Source organism: Echinococcus granulosus (genome assembly GCF_000524195.1).
Source record: "Echinococcus granulosus chromosome Unknown EG_S00007, whole genome shotgun sequence".
Lineage (NCBI taxonomy): Eukaryota > Metazoa > Platyhelminthes > Cestoda > Cyclophyllidea > Taeniidae > Echinococcus > Echinococcus granulosus.
In genome coordinates this window covers 1,349,185-1,365,791 of record NW_020170387.1, presented here as the reverse complement: position 1 = coordinate 1,365,791, position 16,607 = coordinate 1,349,185, and the positions used below count along the sequence as shown (strand labels likewise).

The window sequence follows — 16,607 nt, the reverse complement described above, 5'->3', positions numbered from 1 at the left end:
AAAAGCCACCTTCTCTCGAGGGGGATGGTGGGGGAAGAACGCTGGTCTGTCGCAAAATCTTGTTAATCTATAGACACCCATACCACACAATATAAGATATCTCCTTTTAGCCACTCTTCCCGATTCAAAGGTGTGAAACTAAAAGTTGAGGTGAAAAACACGATATTGATTCCAGGGTTAGAGAACATTCCTTCCCTTACAGCAGACATTTGCTTCGACAAATGACGTTGGTATGCATGATTTGCTCTCTGGTTCTAACCTCAACAAATGAGACACCAGATCCTGCGCGAACTTCCTCAGAACCTATTCCCGGCCGTCGTGAATGTCTGGATAACTCCAGATACTAACTTTGAGAAATGGCTCAGCACTGACCCGGGGAGTCATCTCGCAGGAAGGACAGATGTTAGCCGAGGCATTATTCCAACCTGATGTGAAGATGTAATAAATGACGAGGAATATGGGAGGAACCTACAGGGACGACCTGCCACGAAGACACGGGGCTCCCCAACATATTGTAGTCGAAACACTCCGCAGTACTGACATTGGGTATTTTGGTGAGATGGTGAAGTTTGCACTGAAGAAAGACCAGGAGTCGGCTACTGCATTGCTTTACAACGCCAGAGTTGGCCGATCAAACACAGCATTCTTCTGCCGATTTACAATGTTGGTATAATCTGACCATAAGGTATGTACAAGTAAATAGCCACTAGGTATTTGATTTTCCAATTTAGCAATGAGGAAGCATGGGTGGAAAAGAAAATACGGACAGACAATTAGCAAGTATGCACATATTTTTGTGATAGCCGAATGCGCCCATTTTGATTAGCTATTAAGAATGGCCCCGGTGACAAGCCACTGGGTAAACCGACAGAAAGTTATCCCTTTGAAGTAAATTTTGGTAAATGGATATTCCGAGAACTTCTGACAGGAAAAATTTAATTGAACAATTAATCGTGGGCACTTTAATTATAGCGCCATTGCATTATAGGGGCCCCAACTCATTCGCACCAAGTGCATACTTTATTTAAGGGGAACGAAGTCACCTATGCTTTTCACTCTTGCGTTGTGATACTTTGTTTTCTTTGGTGCTTTTTGGAGATAATACAGACATTTCAGTTGAACTTGTTGATACGACAATGGAAAAGCGAACGGTGAATGTGCACATTTACATTTCAATAAGGGTATAGGTTAACCTGAAGAGGGCAAAATTGTAGAAGTTTACAATTTCTGTATTTTATATTTTCAGATATTTGACTCTGCATTTGTTTTGTAGCTTTAAAAGAACATTTCTCTGACCCAATCATTTAGTAACAAAATAAGTGCCCTTTTTAGTAGTCAGCCGCGTGGTGAACATCCATTTTGCTCTTCTACTTAATAATTTCCTCTAAAAACAGGCTTCAACTAAGTGCAACTTCATCTGAGGGCAAAAAAATCAGTAACAAATACTGCGTTTTCAGATTAAGTTGGTGTACAAATAGGCTTTGAGAAGAATTTCACAAATGGTAGCAAATTACGTTTTTAGAGTCAGATAGGAAGAACGACACACTAATCAATTCAATAAAGTTAGATGCACCTTCTGAAACAGAAGCTTGCGCGTTTGGCATGGCACAGTACTCGAATCCAAGGCTTCCTTATGCGAACCATGAGTTACCATTAAACCACTCACTAAAAGCTTCCAGACAGTTTTCTTCTTATTTAAAACTTCACGTAAATTATTTTGGTGAGTGGCCTAATCCACATCTGTGCTCTTTGTGAAGCAGCTTTTACCTTTTAAAAACAAGATGGTGTTTTCTTCTAGAGTCCTTCTTCTGACTCAAGAGACTCGATGTATCTCCATGTCTCGGTTGAACCGTGGCAAAATGTTAGGTGCGCAAATTATTTTGTGCATAGAACAGTAACAAGTCCAATTAATTGTGGAGCAGTAAAAATGTGGTTACTAAAAGGAGAAAAAAAATCACCTTCAAGTATCCGTAGAACACAACATTTATTCTTACATGAAGCAAATTAATGTGAATGAAGCAATCGTCATCTTTCCAATTCCCTCAGGCTCATGCGGCCAATTCACGGGCAACGTGCTGCTCACCATCTGCTTGCCTTTTTCGACGGTTGCATCCTGTGTTAATTTGTTACACGACTCGTAATGCAAGAGCAGTGGAATGGAATCAGCTTTGAACTAGTCCAGTACATCGGCCAAATTAATTGCTAGAGCAGATTCGTCCGATTGTCTCAATGCACTAAGTCTTACTCCACTTTCAACCATGTCGTTCTCAAATCGTCACTAACGTCAAACTCCATCGCGTGCGTACGGTGACTATTTATTTCAAGTCCAAACTCTGGATGTTAAATGACACAGTGATCAAATTTTATGAGTGTAGAATTTTACTGCGCACCTCTGAATCAGGATGTTAGCTTTGATTTAAAAAAAGTAAAGAAATTGAGGATTAAAGCGCGAATGTTGAGCTGGAATTTCGTTTTCGTCATAAAAATTACTGACGGTTTTTCAGATCTAATAAATTCAGCAGTGAACATAAGAAGTACTTTAAACGCTGATGTACTAATACCGTGGGGAAAGTCATCTCGTAAGCCCACCAAAATGGATGTATGCGCACGAAGCAAATTGCATCAACTTGACATAAATTTGTTTTCATTAACTAGTCGAACCATTTTTCAGGATTCACAAATACACTTGTATTTAAGCAAGAGGGTAGCTTCCGGATTAAAATGACTGGATAAAGGTTGAGTGAGGCAAAGGTTTTTTAAAAGGGGGATTGCACGTCAGAGCTGCAGCAAAATGTATGAGGAGATTGTTTTCCTTCCCTTGTGCTTACATAAAATCTTTCCCTAAAAATCGAACAACTCTATAAACGCCATTATTTTTTTGGAATTTTTAGCTTAGCTATGGGGAAAGATACAAGATCCTATTTAAATTAAATCGCACTTTATGATAAATGGGAGTCTTTTCAGTTAGCGTACAGAGAGCAGAGCTGTAAAATATGGTTTTTGAGCAAATTTTGAGATTCAAAGAAATAAGGGTTTAAAGTGAGGATTTAAAGTTCAAATCAGATCAAATTACCTCCGTAGTACCATAAGATTCCCCTAAGGACGGAAAAGCACACAAACTTGAGCGGAATACATGTATTCGACATAGGGTATGGCTGGGGCTACTGGCATGGCTTATAGGCCAGCCTACCCGACGAAGGTACTGCGGTGGAGACCCTACGTAACCCTTTTCCAAAACTGGGAATTTAAGAACCGGCGCATTACACTAATCCTTCGTGTCAAATCCATTGGTTCTATAAACTCATCATGTTTTACTGCCACTTTCATCAAGTAGAAAATTGGCAAGTGGGTTGGTTACAGTCCTCTTGCAAAACAAAAGATGTATATTAAGTGAATGAAGCAAAATCCATTTAAGGTGTGAATTCAAGTATAACAATAACGTGAATGTAAAATGTGGGGCTAACAAATTTTAATTTAAAAATATTTACCAATCGCGCAGTTGGAATAATGTTAACCCTGCTTTTGCAACCTGGCTTACCTCCGGGACAATATTGCATGCCATTAAAACGTGCCAGATTCACCTCAAAGTCAGGCGTCTCGGCGATTAAATTCTCTCCTGGCTGCGACCCGGCAGTACGGGGGGTGCTGCTAATAAGCGTCACGCGGATTGGCGTGCACAAAAGCCTCATTCCCATGTTTCCAAAAAACACTTTACTTCATCCATTTTTAATCCGAAAAATGACTGGACTAGACCTTAAAGTTAGTGTTGAATGAGCAGTACACGGAACAAGAAGTTCAACTGAATAGTAGGATCCGAAACTGCTATATTTAAATTTTGTCGTCATTTGAGGTATTTCTTATCTTGCATATTCATATTTAAAAGGCAATTCCTTAACATCTCGTTTTAAAAAAGGTACACGAAATTTCAGACAATTTTACTTATTGCTTAGACGTGTTTGCTTTATTGTTTATTGGTGGTTGGTACTATTCATTGACTATGCTTAAGCAGCGTTTCCACTGGGTGACTGTGTAAATCAGACTTCAACAAATAATTCTGATGGCCTTGTTGCGCATTTTTTGCAATGCTTAACACGGTTGTCGTTTATCAAAGAAGGCATACTGCAAATTGTTTTTTCCTAAAGTTATTTAACTCGGTTCTGGGAGACTTTTGGAGTTGTTCGGGGATGGATGACGAGGTAATGCATTAAAAGTTTAGCAGTTATGCAGCAAGTAATTGAAATGGTTCTTTTGGTGGCTTGCTTTCCTCTTTATTTAGGACAAATGAATATTTAATGCTGCAGGCAGCTGTTGGAGATACATGTCTAGTTCGCCACCAAAGGCGTGGCATTAGCAACAGAGGCAAGGCCTAAAAAATTACGCCATATTACCGGTGGTGCTGCTTGAAAGTATTCGTGGAATTTTTGGACTATTTAGTCCTCGCGGGTTGTACTTCTGCTTGGCGGCATGCCTCCCCGGTCACGCCTATAGGCTCCCAGCGCTTCTGCTCCCCTACGCTAGGAATGACCCATTCCTCCAAATTGGTATACCTTGTCGAGGTGCCAGGAAAAGCTGGAATGTTGTGAATGTTTGTAAACCACAGAAGAAAGGTGGATCATAATCTGAAGATCGGTGTCAAAAATTTTTAAAATTTAGTTATATATTCAAATTGCGAGAAACAAATCGTAGAACTTCTAACTAATTTATCATGATTGGAATTTGTTTATCTACTAAAAAGGAACCCTTTTGTAGACTTTTAACGGTGTCCACGGGTGATATTGAATTCAAAAAACAAGTCTCTACGAAGTTGTAACAAACTTATTAGACTTCACACCTTAAATACTTCAATCAACCCTACTATCAAAGAAATTAGAAAGTATCAACTTAGCCAAGTTACTGATTGGGAGGTTTTACTAAAATTCCAAAGTGTTGCAAGGCACTCCCTATTTCTCAATAAGCCCTTTTCTCAATTACATTTCAAAGCTAGCCTTTCGTGAAAACAGTCCACTGAGCGGAACACCTTTTTCAGCAAGTCTAGGTGGCAATCGTTATTTTCAGGAAAGTATCCCCTCCCAGTTACTCCAAATGTCACATTTTCCTTTGGAAAACGAAGACTGTTGCATTGGTAAGATTAAGTGGTTTTTATAACCTAAAAACCAGTTTAATGTGCATTCTGTTCTCCTACAAATGCAAACTTTCTAGTTTATGACTTCCACTATAAATATTTGATGAATTGATGAGATATAGTGCACAGCTTTTCGTTTCTTCGAAAAATCTGTTGCTGTGGTAGAGATTTTGTGGCCAGTTTTAAGATCTTATCTGCAATATAATACAAATAAATGAGAAGAATGTGGGCGTAAGACCGAAAAAATATTACAGTAATATTATACTTGTACACAATTGAGCACTTTCTAGAAATTGCATGAGGACTAAGTCGCGAAACTCTTTTAGAGATGACCAAATTCTCAAAAATTGCACAGTGGAAGAATCTGCATTAGGGTTGCTTTCTATCCAAATAAATAGAAAGTTAATGACACTACCCTGTTGGGAAAGTGATAACCCGATCCTATCTTAAGGGTACCAACATTTGAGTTGGCTAAGATCCCATGCACTGCGCTACTTGCACGAAATGAGTAACGACTCCGAGTGTTTGCATTGCGGATCATCAATAAGGGCACTAGTTTTATTCCTAGTTGCTCTTAACCAGGAAAGGACGAAAAATTTTTCCTTACTTAGTGAATACACACGGTTGCAGGAGGTAAGTATTGTTCGCATTTATTCAAACCTCAGAAGGAGACCTGATGCACTGGGATGTAGCTCGTGGGTTTGTAATTCGTTTCTGGCATGCATTATGATGCTCTCCATTCCCCTGCATCCACACCGAATCGTGCGCCCTCGCGGCCTCACGATCCCCCACCTGAGCATGTGACCCAGGCGTGGACGCAGGCTGACACGCGATTGGCTCTCCTCGCGTCTCCCAGTCTACTGCATTTATTGCCCAAACTTCACCGATACAACTCTCGGTCTAAAATAGGCTTGTTTAATTTGGATTTTGACAATGCAATAAATGCAAGTAGGTAGAAACATGCTAAAAGGTAGTTTTTATATTTTTGCCAAGCAACTTTAAAGGGCGGGATAAAATTTATCTACTGGAAGAGCGGGGAGGGAAGCGTGCTAATCCGGATACAGATGTAGACCAAAATCACGAGGACCACTCCCACGCAGACAAAAACAAGCACGCCTTGGAAACCGAACGGGTTGTGATCGTGGTCGGCGTAGCATGTTACAGCTACAAAAGGAGGAAGAGACACAGGATGTAATTTACCATCTGAGCATGGAATACACCCGCCTGTGATATTTTCTTTCTACAATATGATAAGTAAAAAGCAAAAAATGTACCTTTTTAGAGCTTTATCCACTTTGCCTGAAATATAGTACAATAGTAAGGCTTTGCTAACCTTGGTAAGGTACGAAATGCCCTAAACGAAATAGGTTCGTCAGTATAAGTGGATGTTTTGGGCAATACCGAAATGATTGAGCACTCTGGCCATTTTATGAGCACCTACATCTAATTGAATACGCATTTAATGGACACAGATTTAGATGAACTACCGAAATCCATAAGTTTCTTACACTTACATTATTCATTTGTAAGGAGTTCGATCTAGGATGAAGAAGTAAAACCTCTGGGATGCTGTAACAAGCGTATTGTGTATATTCAAGTAATACTCTTCCTGTAGACCATTTTTTTGGCAAATATAAACACCCTTCACACTTTTTATACTACAACAACATAAACTAAGCTAATGCAGTGTCTTCTTCCAGAAGGTGGGCCATTGACACCGCCCTGTCGCACTTCTTCCGACAGGTGTAAAAGTTGAGGGTGAGACAAAAAGTACTTTTATGTATTAGCATCACCTACACAGTAATGCAGACTGTTTTCATTTGAGATAGTGGACGTATAAAATTTAACAAAAACTTTTTCGGTTACACTTCACAAAATGGATTAGCTGTTGAAAGAGCTTTCCATGTGTTTCCCATCAATCCTCCTTTACTGGCACAGATCCGGATAAAACAGGCTTTGAAAAACTAACTTAGTCTTGGTGTTATCCGTTGAACTTTTTGAATTCTTAGTGTATTATTGCACTAAAAATCTTTAACATTTTCTGCATAATTTTGTTCTTTTTTAAGGAGAAATAGAAAATATCTTTGTTTAGAGATGTCCCTTGCTCACACATCTTTAAAGAGAACATGGCAAAATATTAGTCTTCATTCATCAACCTTGGTCTTATCTCTGAAAAATACGAATGATCAACACCCCTCATCACTGAGAAATTGAATTTTGCCACCTAAAAACCATCATCTCCCGCAGATATTGCATTTGTACCCTTGTCAGTGACTCAGGTAGATACCATTAAAACACCTCCAACACGTTGTTGCACTTAATTCTGCTTAATTTCTGTCCATCAAACATAAAATTAATTCCTTGAAGGTAACATAAGTGGAGGAGCACATCCCTCGTCTCTTTTCCCTTCTCTCAGCCAATTGTTAGATGATCTGTTTTGCAAGACCTCTCACCGCAAGTCACCTGTCTTAAAATTTTGCGAGCACTTTTGGTGCACTGGCATTTAACTTATGTTCTTCAACAATGTAAGCCACTCAACCATCAACCATGCGAAGGGATGAATGGCCACAGTATCCACATTTGTCCTGCTAAATATTTCCAGTAACAGAATTTCACTGCCACAAAAATTTACATGCCGTGCTCACATTACCTTGGCCAGTGCGTGAGAAGGAGCTGTTTGTTTATTTATTCAGCAGTGATTTTTAGAGGGCGGGAGTTTTGGACAAGTCATTTGGCGTAGTGTTACCAGTGACAGCTCCATCAAGCTGCTTAGCAGTCTCACAAAAAATTCACGTCTTCCTTTGCTTACCGTTCGTCCCTACTCTATTAGACTGAGGCTTTTCCGTAATTAATTAGCCACTTGGTTGGTTTCATTACCGATTGTCGATAAGCTGTACAGCAATACTCCAAAAGAATAAAAGATTGGAGACATCAACGGTATCTGAGTAGCGTTTTGCCTTTGAGGTGGTAAAAAATAATTGAGAGAGCAGAGCACATCTGGGTTTGATAATCACAATAGCCAAAATATCCACTCACCATAGCCACTAAAATTAGCTGCGCCTATATCCGGAAAGGCTTGAAACTTCACGCTACCTAAACGCAAGGTTGCATTGTATTTCTCCCCATAGAGTGTGACATTCCAGCCTGACATGCAGCTGTAGTGGTTACCCGCGCGTATGAGGGTATCTTGATGGGGCTCCTTCACTTGGCCTGAAACCAACATGCACAATATACATAATACTCCAAAGGATCCATGTGGCTCCGGGTTTACAAAAAAATAAATCCTTCAATGATGAGCAGTGACTATGTCCGCGGTTTGCAACCGAGGCTTAGAGGTTGCTTCGGTCAAAATTTCTTAATGTCAAGCAGAATTCGCAAGTTATTATCTGCGATAAATAACTACTAAGTTGCTATGCGCCAGACATATGAATATTTGCCTTCCAGCGGATTAACTCACTTATCTGTTGTTTTAAGTGCTTTGATTGACAGAAGAGTCCTTAAGGTAGACTCAAAAGGTTTTCCTCATCAACCTTAAAAATAATTCCAAATTGAATTGTCTAATCAACATTGCTTAATTTTATTGCTGCCATAACCATAGGGCGTATCAGACATGGCTCCCATAAGTACAACATTGCAAAATGGAAAGGCAGGGTTGGTTACCACCCCCCTAAAAGAGCCATTTTTAGACACAAACGAAAGGAAACTTTATGTCTGTATTCAAGAGTGATTTGGAAAATAAACTAAGCTATATCTGAAGAAACCCAGATTGTCAAAATTTACATTTACAAGTTCAAATGTTAATAAGTATAAGAAATGTTTTGATCAAGGGGGAAGATAAGTTCCACCATGGAAAATTTCACACTTGAACCAAAATTTTTGGACCACATTTTCCCAGCGTCTGTGTATACGTAGAAATTTTGGCTAGATTAAACCAGGTAAAGGTAGTATGCAGTGATGGGCGCGCTGTCAATTGTACATCTATGCGGAAATAGCTTCAAGCATTGAAATACTGAGACTGAAGGAAAGCCAATACGTCGAGCAAACTATACAAATGATGGTCTTTTGGCTATCCGCAGGCACGGGAAATATCATTTACCAGGTTTGAGTGAAAACGCCAAATTCACATGGTTTCAAAGAAATTTGCGCCGTTTAATAATAAGACCAACTTAAAAAGGATCCGACAGATCAGGGTTGCTTCTATGCTTTCGTTGACAATCACAAAGAAGTAGAAAATGACTATGGTCAATTATCAGAAAGTAACAAAAACTGAAAACTAATTAAATAAAAGAAAGGCTATCTTTCTAATTTTATACTAGGATTTGATGTCTAGACAGTCTGGTCATTCGCATAAGAAATGACGGTAAATGCTTCCACTATTCCTGGCAATTGAGTCGGTCATGACTGGATTCCTTGAAAAGGTAACAAACATTAAAATTCTTCAGAAATTACGAGTAATCACGTGACTGAAAGATACATTTTTGCCTAATCTTCTCTGCCGCTTAGTGAGCTAGGAAAGTAGCTAATAACGACACAATAATACACGACTAGTTATGCCTAGGACAACTTAGGCTTTGTGGCGTTCCTGCCGAAACAATTGAGGGACTCAGAATATTTGTTAGGCCTAGGTGGTGTAAATAATTGGCAAAAAATTTTACCATACATCATTTGTGATCCGAATCTGAAGTGATCTGAAGCTTAACGTGAGCTTCTTTCGGACTAAAGTTCTCACAGAATGTGAACAAATCCGTATTACTACAGTAAATGGCTTATTAAAGAGGGAAATGACTGCCGTGGAATGCGGAGTAAATTGAGGAACTTTTAAAGCACGTCATGGTCAACACTCCCCATCTACAAGTAATTTTATAACTATAAAAACGAATTTCCTGCATTATCGTAATGATCAAACAATAAAAAACTATTAAGCATGTATATGCAAATCCTTAGCTTTGAAACAATTAATCCAAAATTGGGTTAAGCAAAGACACACCCTTTTTCGATGTTTTTGAAATATTTGCTTAATGCGAATGAACGTTTTGACGTCTGCATGCTGAACCATATTTTTGCCTTTTGAATCCACTTAATCATAACCAACGAAATTCCGACAAAGTAGTCTGAAACCCAAATTTAAGTATGTACTCGCAAATGCTAATAACAAGTGTAAGCGTTATTGTGTGAAGTAAAAAATGGTAAGCCATGTGGTTTTGCGATGCGGCGATCTGGATGAAATTATAAATAGAGCGTAGTAAACACTGATAAACAAAATTTGCATTTCAGTACGATGCGGCCAGCAGACAAGGTGTAGTAAACCACAACCTTTCAGCAATTGTGAGATTATGCTTCATCAAAGCGTCTACCGACTATGCCAATAAGTTTGGTGTAAAACTAGACATTTCATGACGAAAACGATAGTTGAATTCCCCACAAATGATTTCAAACTGCAAAAAGTAGAAGCCCGCGTTTTTGAAGTCAAAATTCCCACAATGCCCTTTTTTGGAAGACTATACGGGGCAAATGCTCAAACGATTTTTGGTAATTATTTCCCTTCTTAGTACCATGGCGGGCAATTAGTGCGACAACATGTCATCCGAAGGCTCGTCAACCCCATCAGCAGTTTTTGGAGAAAGGTGGACATTTTATGAGCACCAAAAGTGTGAGCTCTTTCTGGGCCAATGAATGAGGCTACCCCAGACCATGTATGCAAGCAAATAGAATACAAAGTCAAAGCACTATATTTGTCCTCGCTTTTGTAGTAAATACACGCATCCACCTGAGCTTTTCCATTTTAAGTTACGAAATGAGCTTTTATTGGCCGTACGAATTTTAGTACCTAGTCCAACAGGGAAAATTGCCTGGTGTTAAAATGGACATCACTGGCTTTCCACTCGGTGTATCCAAGTCAAAGTAGTCCTTCACTTTACGAATAAGTGTATAGTATTGGTAAGACTAATTCCTTTTCTAAATTACAACTTGATATCATTTCTAGTCGGCTTAAAGCAACCCTGAGGAGGGTAACGAGGTGGACGCAAATTGTCAAGACACCAGTTCCCGTTGTTTCTCCTTCCGCGCGGGGTTTTTCGAGTGAGCCATGATGTAGCGCATGCACACCTGATGGGGACATCTTGAGAGAAACATCAACGCACGGTCATAACTAACGTAATGGTCAACCGGACGTAGTTGTACACCAGAGGGGCACTTTGAAAGACCCACTCAGGCATCTGCCCACCAGATAAGAATGGGAGTTACGAGCAGGCTGCACTGGGGAAAATAAGCATTAAGATGAATAACAGCAAATTCAACATTTATCCTTACTGGTCAAAAGTAAAATGCACAATTAAGCTGCTGTCCCACATTTTCAAGGTGCGTTATTTGACTGCTTCATATGAGGTCGGTGACGTTGACAGGAACTAAAATTCTATTCAAAGCCAACAAACTACCAAATGCGAAATCCATTTGACGTCGTCAATCATTCAAGCCATAGGCTAAAGAGTTCTGTGACTCACTTATTTGCTATCTACGAATTTTGTTGAGTAGGGATGCAAATGAGGTGCTGAACTTTAATGTGGGCCAAGGAATATTTGTTGTAACTCTGTGCGCAATCGCGTGTTAAATTATTTAAAGTTTCAGCTATTTTGCAATTTATTTCCTTATCGCCAACCATTTTGGCAGAGTTATTGAGCTCTAGCAAGAGCTATGATTTATTGATAAGAAGCCCGCCTTGTACTTAGGATCCCGCCTTTTAATTTTGAGTTCCTTTATTGAAGCATTGCGGCACTTTCTTCTATCGTTAACATCCTGCATAGGCGACGTGCAAAGTTTCTGGGACTAAATGATCTCTGACGCTTAAATCTTCGGCTTCCACCGAAGAATATGTGTATGTAGCATGCTCTTGCGTATATTGTACCAATCATTATGTTAAGCGACCATAAAAGTACCATGAAGCAGAAAAGTGAGTTTTCACTGGTTTGAGACGGTTTCTAAGCGCATTTTTTTGTGAATTCAATATTTCGCGCACACTTTTATCATAAAATCTGTCAGCCATCAGTATTCAAAGGCGTCTCGGCTTAAGATCACCTAGTCCTAAAAATGGGATTTTTAAATTAATTCATAGAAGTGAGTAGACCTGATATTTTCGTTTATGGTGAAGTTAAGTTGGCAAAAGGTGTTATGCTTCAGCTTTAAATAGAACGAATAAGCTGCAACAATGATGTATTTCAAAATTTGTAAGCTTTGGGGATCTCGCCGCATTTCCGGTCTACAAACCTCCTTTAGGATCGTTTGTTGATTCGCCTGCTGCTTGGTGATCAAATAAAACACCCTAAGTTAACACGGTGTTTTCACTTGTGATTCATCAGTCTCATTCAACCTTTAAAGTGGCTCTCCCCCATGCAGTGCGTTACAAATAAGGCCTCACCGTAAATTACTAAAATCTGTCCCTACCGTCGAATAATTTATAAGCCAACTTTGCTAATGGGTAGTGGTAAGATTGTGTATGGAACTTTTTACATATACATCGATCAACATATAAGTTTTTAATGAAAACAGCTTATTTAGAAGCCATGTATATTAGTCAGTTTTTTAAACTGTCGGGTGGGATAGCTTTTCAGTAGTCTACAACAACAGCTCTGCAATGAAAATTAAAATGATCTGCTACATTTTTGTCAACATTTTAGCTCATTTGCTCCTACTACTTAAAAACGGGGATGAATGAGTTTTTGGTGACTAAATAAAGCTTCAAATAAGCAACATTACACTTTGACACTTCACTGTCATAAAATCCTGACAACCGGTCACCCTCAAGTAGGTGAAATGGTAGAGGTACCTGAACATTACCAAAAGTTGACAGCAGAATTTTATGTCTATTCCAAAGCACCTAGATGGCCAATGGTGGTAAATGGGAACTTTGGATCTTCATAAGTTTGAAATAAGAGGACACATATTGACAACGAAAATTGCTTCTCAAAATCACAGCTTTATGGAGGATATACCGAGGAAAAAATCATAAGAAGTTAATACTAAACTAAGTTTTTACTCTACTTGGTCAAAAAATAGCTAGAATTTTGGGAGATTTAGCAAAGCAAGAAAGTGGACAATATTGACAAGAGCAATTTAGTATTTAAATGCCCAATGAATTTACAATGCCACGACTTTTTGCATCCCCATATGATCAAGCAGTATTCCAACATCATTCTAACACCATGGTCGTGAAGCCAGGGACACCTGCTAAACGAAGTGAAGAGCCATTGCTGTTTTACTAAGTTCGGCGCTTTAATCTAGTATACATTAGAGAAAAATCCTCGCCGATTTTAAGCAGAAACGTGTTTTTTTTACTGAGCAAAAGTAATGTCCTGCATACCATTATCAAAAGCTCCCTTAAATTTCAGGACTGTGAGAGCCAAACTATCGAGTTATATGAGGGATCTCGTAACTTTATGACCTTCCATTTGCGTGTGTTAATAACTTTGGGATCAGGAGAAATGTGTGTGTGTGCGCGTGTGTGTGCGACCTCCTTTTGCCCTGCCATCGTTCTAATAAATTGGAACGATCTGTACTTTGCGTTTTGATTTACGGATTTTCTGAGAAAAAGTACACGAGTTTTTTCAACTTTTCAAGTTAAGTTTGCACGGTGAGTTCAATTTGAACTATGACACAACGAGTGTAAAAGCCCCACTTTTTTGCCATGCTTCCTTCTAATGAACAATGGAACAATTTATATTCATCTTTGGTAAAAATAAGGACATCTATTACCCAACTTCGATACATTTATTATGAAGTGTACTTTATAACATGCAATTATAAGTGTAATTATGCAAGTGTAATTTATGATTACACCTTATAAATTGTGCCTTGTTGAAAATTATACTTCACTAATATGTAAATTTATTAAGAATTTGTGGACCTCCTAAAATCTTAAATGGTGGATGCATAATTTCCAACTGATCATTGAAATTTCTACTAATCGCAATTCATTTATTCGAGGTAATGAGGATAATGACAAACCAATACTACGCAATATGGCCCTTGATACTGAATTCCAGCCTTAACATAATGTCGTGGGCAGTCAGAATCTCCTATACTTGATTGAAAGGAAAGTTGCCGGGAAAACTAAAAGAATCATGTGTAATCCCTTCGTCATCTAATGAAAATTTGAGAATCTGTTTTACTTCTACCATTTCGATTGCGGAGCAGCGAGTAACACCTTATGATGTATCAAAACTAGGTACACAGACAAAGTTTTTATATCTTGGCATGGAAAGTGTATTGTTGGACAGTTCATATTATGACATCCATAATGCCTTAAATTTCAGTGAAGAACTCTTTTTAATAAAAATCTAAGGTAAAAGGTAGACATTATTAATTTGTCTTCAAAAAACTATCGGAAAATGTTCAAGTAAATAACATTCTTTTACATCTGAGTGCAATCACATGCATGAAAGTGATCATATTTAAAAACTAATGACCGGATAAATTCACTAAAAATCTATGCCATTGAAATATCAAGGGAAATTTGGTCGAGCAAATACGTAGCATTATTAAGTAACAATTTCAAATTGGGGAAAGTACGCACTTTGGCGATATTACTGCTCTCATACCACCTCCAGTTTATTTCTTTATAGTAAAAGATTAGACGGACCAATATGTCTGAATTTGAATTTATCCATTTTGAAAACTAAGTTTCCAAAAATCTTGAAAATTGAAAAAAAGTCACATGAAAGTATACTAGTAAGTGGAACATTCCTTGATGAATCGGTTTATTTCAAACGTATGATCTAGCAGACCTAGCTGAAAAGAAATAATTTATGACTATGGCAGATGATGTTTCTAGACAAAGATTTCGTTGTAATATATTTAACGCGTAAAATCCGTAATTGCACAACATACCTGGCAAGGCAGTTACATTTGCACAGTATGTTTCGTTTGTAAACTCATTGAAGACGGACAGATTTGTGAGGGCATAGGTCCCGTGTAGAAGATATTCTTCTGCACCAACTGTATTGAATCCTTGTCCAAACATTTCCATAAAAGGCTCCGGTGTAAAGAACCAGAACCAATGAACTATATATCCCTTTTGAAGGCGCATATTTACAAAACTTCCGCTTCGAAGACTACAACTACCACTTCCATTATGCGTATAATCAAAGGCAAAGGAGACATTCTAAAGATCATATAGATATATGAAAACCCACTTCGTCATTTTTGATTATGGAGAAGGATGAGTTACATGAGACTTCAACGACTACGCAGGGGATATCCATAAAATCGGTAAATTCATAGTGAAGTATGTACGATTTACTCTTAATAACTGGAAGAAGTATGCATTGGATAAGAATTAGAATCAACGAAAGCATTTGAAAGGCATTTCCTCCTTCCCTCCTGAAACAATAGAAATGCATTTAAGGTCCGCAAAAAAACGAAAAATTGAACACTTTTTCAGTTCCGTACACTTACTGGATTCAAACATTACATCAATCACTCCAGGCCAGAAATCATTTGATAAAATGCCAATCGACCTTGACTCTATTCATAGTATGTAAAATAAGTCAAGGATTTATTGCATAAAGATCAGACAATTTTCATACTACCTCCATAAAGTACAGTTAGTTGGATAAAGCACTTTACTGTAAGCGGAACTAGAGCAATTTTTAGTCATCCTTGGATTTTGCAAACAATGGTGATGTATGGCATTAATTTTTAGCACTGACACATTGCATTGCACTTCACTGTCACACTTTAAAAAAGTTTCTAAGAATAAAAATTCCCATGTCTGCTATTTTTAGGCAAATGTTTCAGTTAAAACTGTGTAGAAAGATGCACCTTCTTGACACAAAGTGCGAGAAATCTTCCTCCTTTTGCTGTGGAAGTATGCAGGATGAGGATATTTTGCTTCATAAATGACATTTGCTTGTTAGTGTTACAATTGCTGATGATTTAGGAAGCAGTTGACTTGAGGACCCGACTGATGTTAAATACGTAGCAATAAAAACAGTAACCTGAGAAATCACTTAAACGGTGTGTCAGGTGCTTGTGTGTGCAAATTTTAGAGTTTGTGCATCCTGTCTATAAGATTTTATTAGGGATTCGTCTTAAATAAATGTGTGGAGCACCCCCAGTTTTGGATAGTGTCGTATCAGGTCAAAGTAATGTAGGGAATATACATTACTGACACGTGAGTGGGCTGCAAGACTGAAAGCGGGATTTAAACGCCTTAATGAGAAGTAGCAGTACAACACATAGGTAGTGATCCGATCGTTCAGTTAAAAGCACAATTTAAACATCGAACACAGAATCTACTTGTAACATTAACTAACGTTATAACAGGTACACTTAATTAAAGTACTTAACACCGGAACTGACAACTACCAGTAAGTTAGTGGGTTTTGGGTTCTCGAATGATGACTAATTTGAGGGAAATACTTTTACTTAACATATTATTATTAAGTCTTGTTTTCAAACTACATGCATCACTGCTTAGCTCTTGAAGAATGTT

General features: G+C 38.3%; 2 protein-coding genes across 2 annotated transcripts; both read right to left on the bottom strand. All coding sequences in view use genetic code 11, as the record gives it.

Moving 5' to 3' along the window:
• Positions 1–303: 303 nt before the first annotated feature.
• EGR_01854 (hypothetical protein) lies at positions 304–8,345 on the bottom strand (the record flags this gene model as incomplete). The annotated part of the gene is made up of 6 exons (XM_024491103.1): positions 304–425; positions 473–574; positions 3,539–3,620; positions 5,783–6,022; positions 6,204–6,286; positions 8,159–8,345. 6 exons carry the CDS (start codon positions 8,343–8,345, stop codon positions 304–306), a joined length of 816 nt encoding a protein of 271 aa, XP_024354559.1.
• Positions 8,346–14,730: 6,385 nt separating this feature from the next.
• On the bottom strand, positions 14,731–16,420 carry EGR_01853 (hypothetical protein; the record flags this gene model as incomplete). Its single annotated transcript, XM_024491102.1, has 5 exons — positions 14,731–14,857; positions 14,899–15,275; positions 15,307–15,493; positions 15,703–15,887; positions 16,412–16,420. The coding sequence occupies 5 exons, from the start codon at positions 16,418–16,420 to the stop codon at positions 14,731–14,733; spliced, it is 885 nt and encodes a 294-aa protein (XP_024354558.1).
• Between the last annotated feature and the right edge of the window lie 187 nt (positions 16,421–16,607).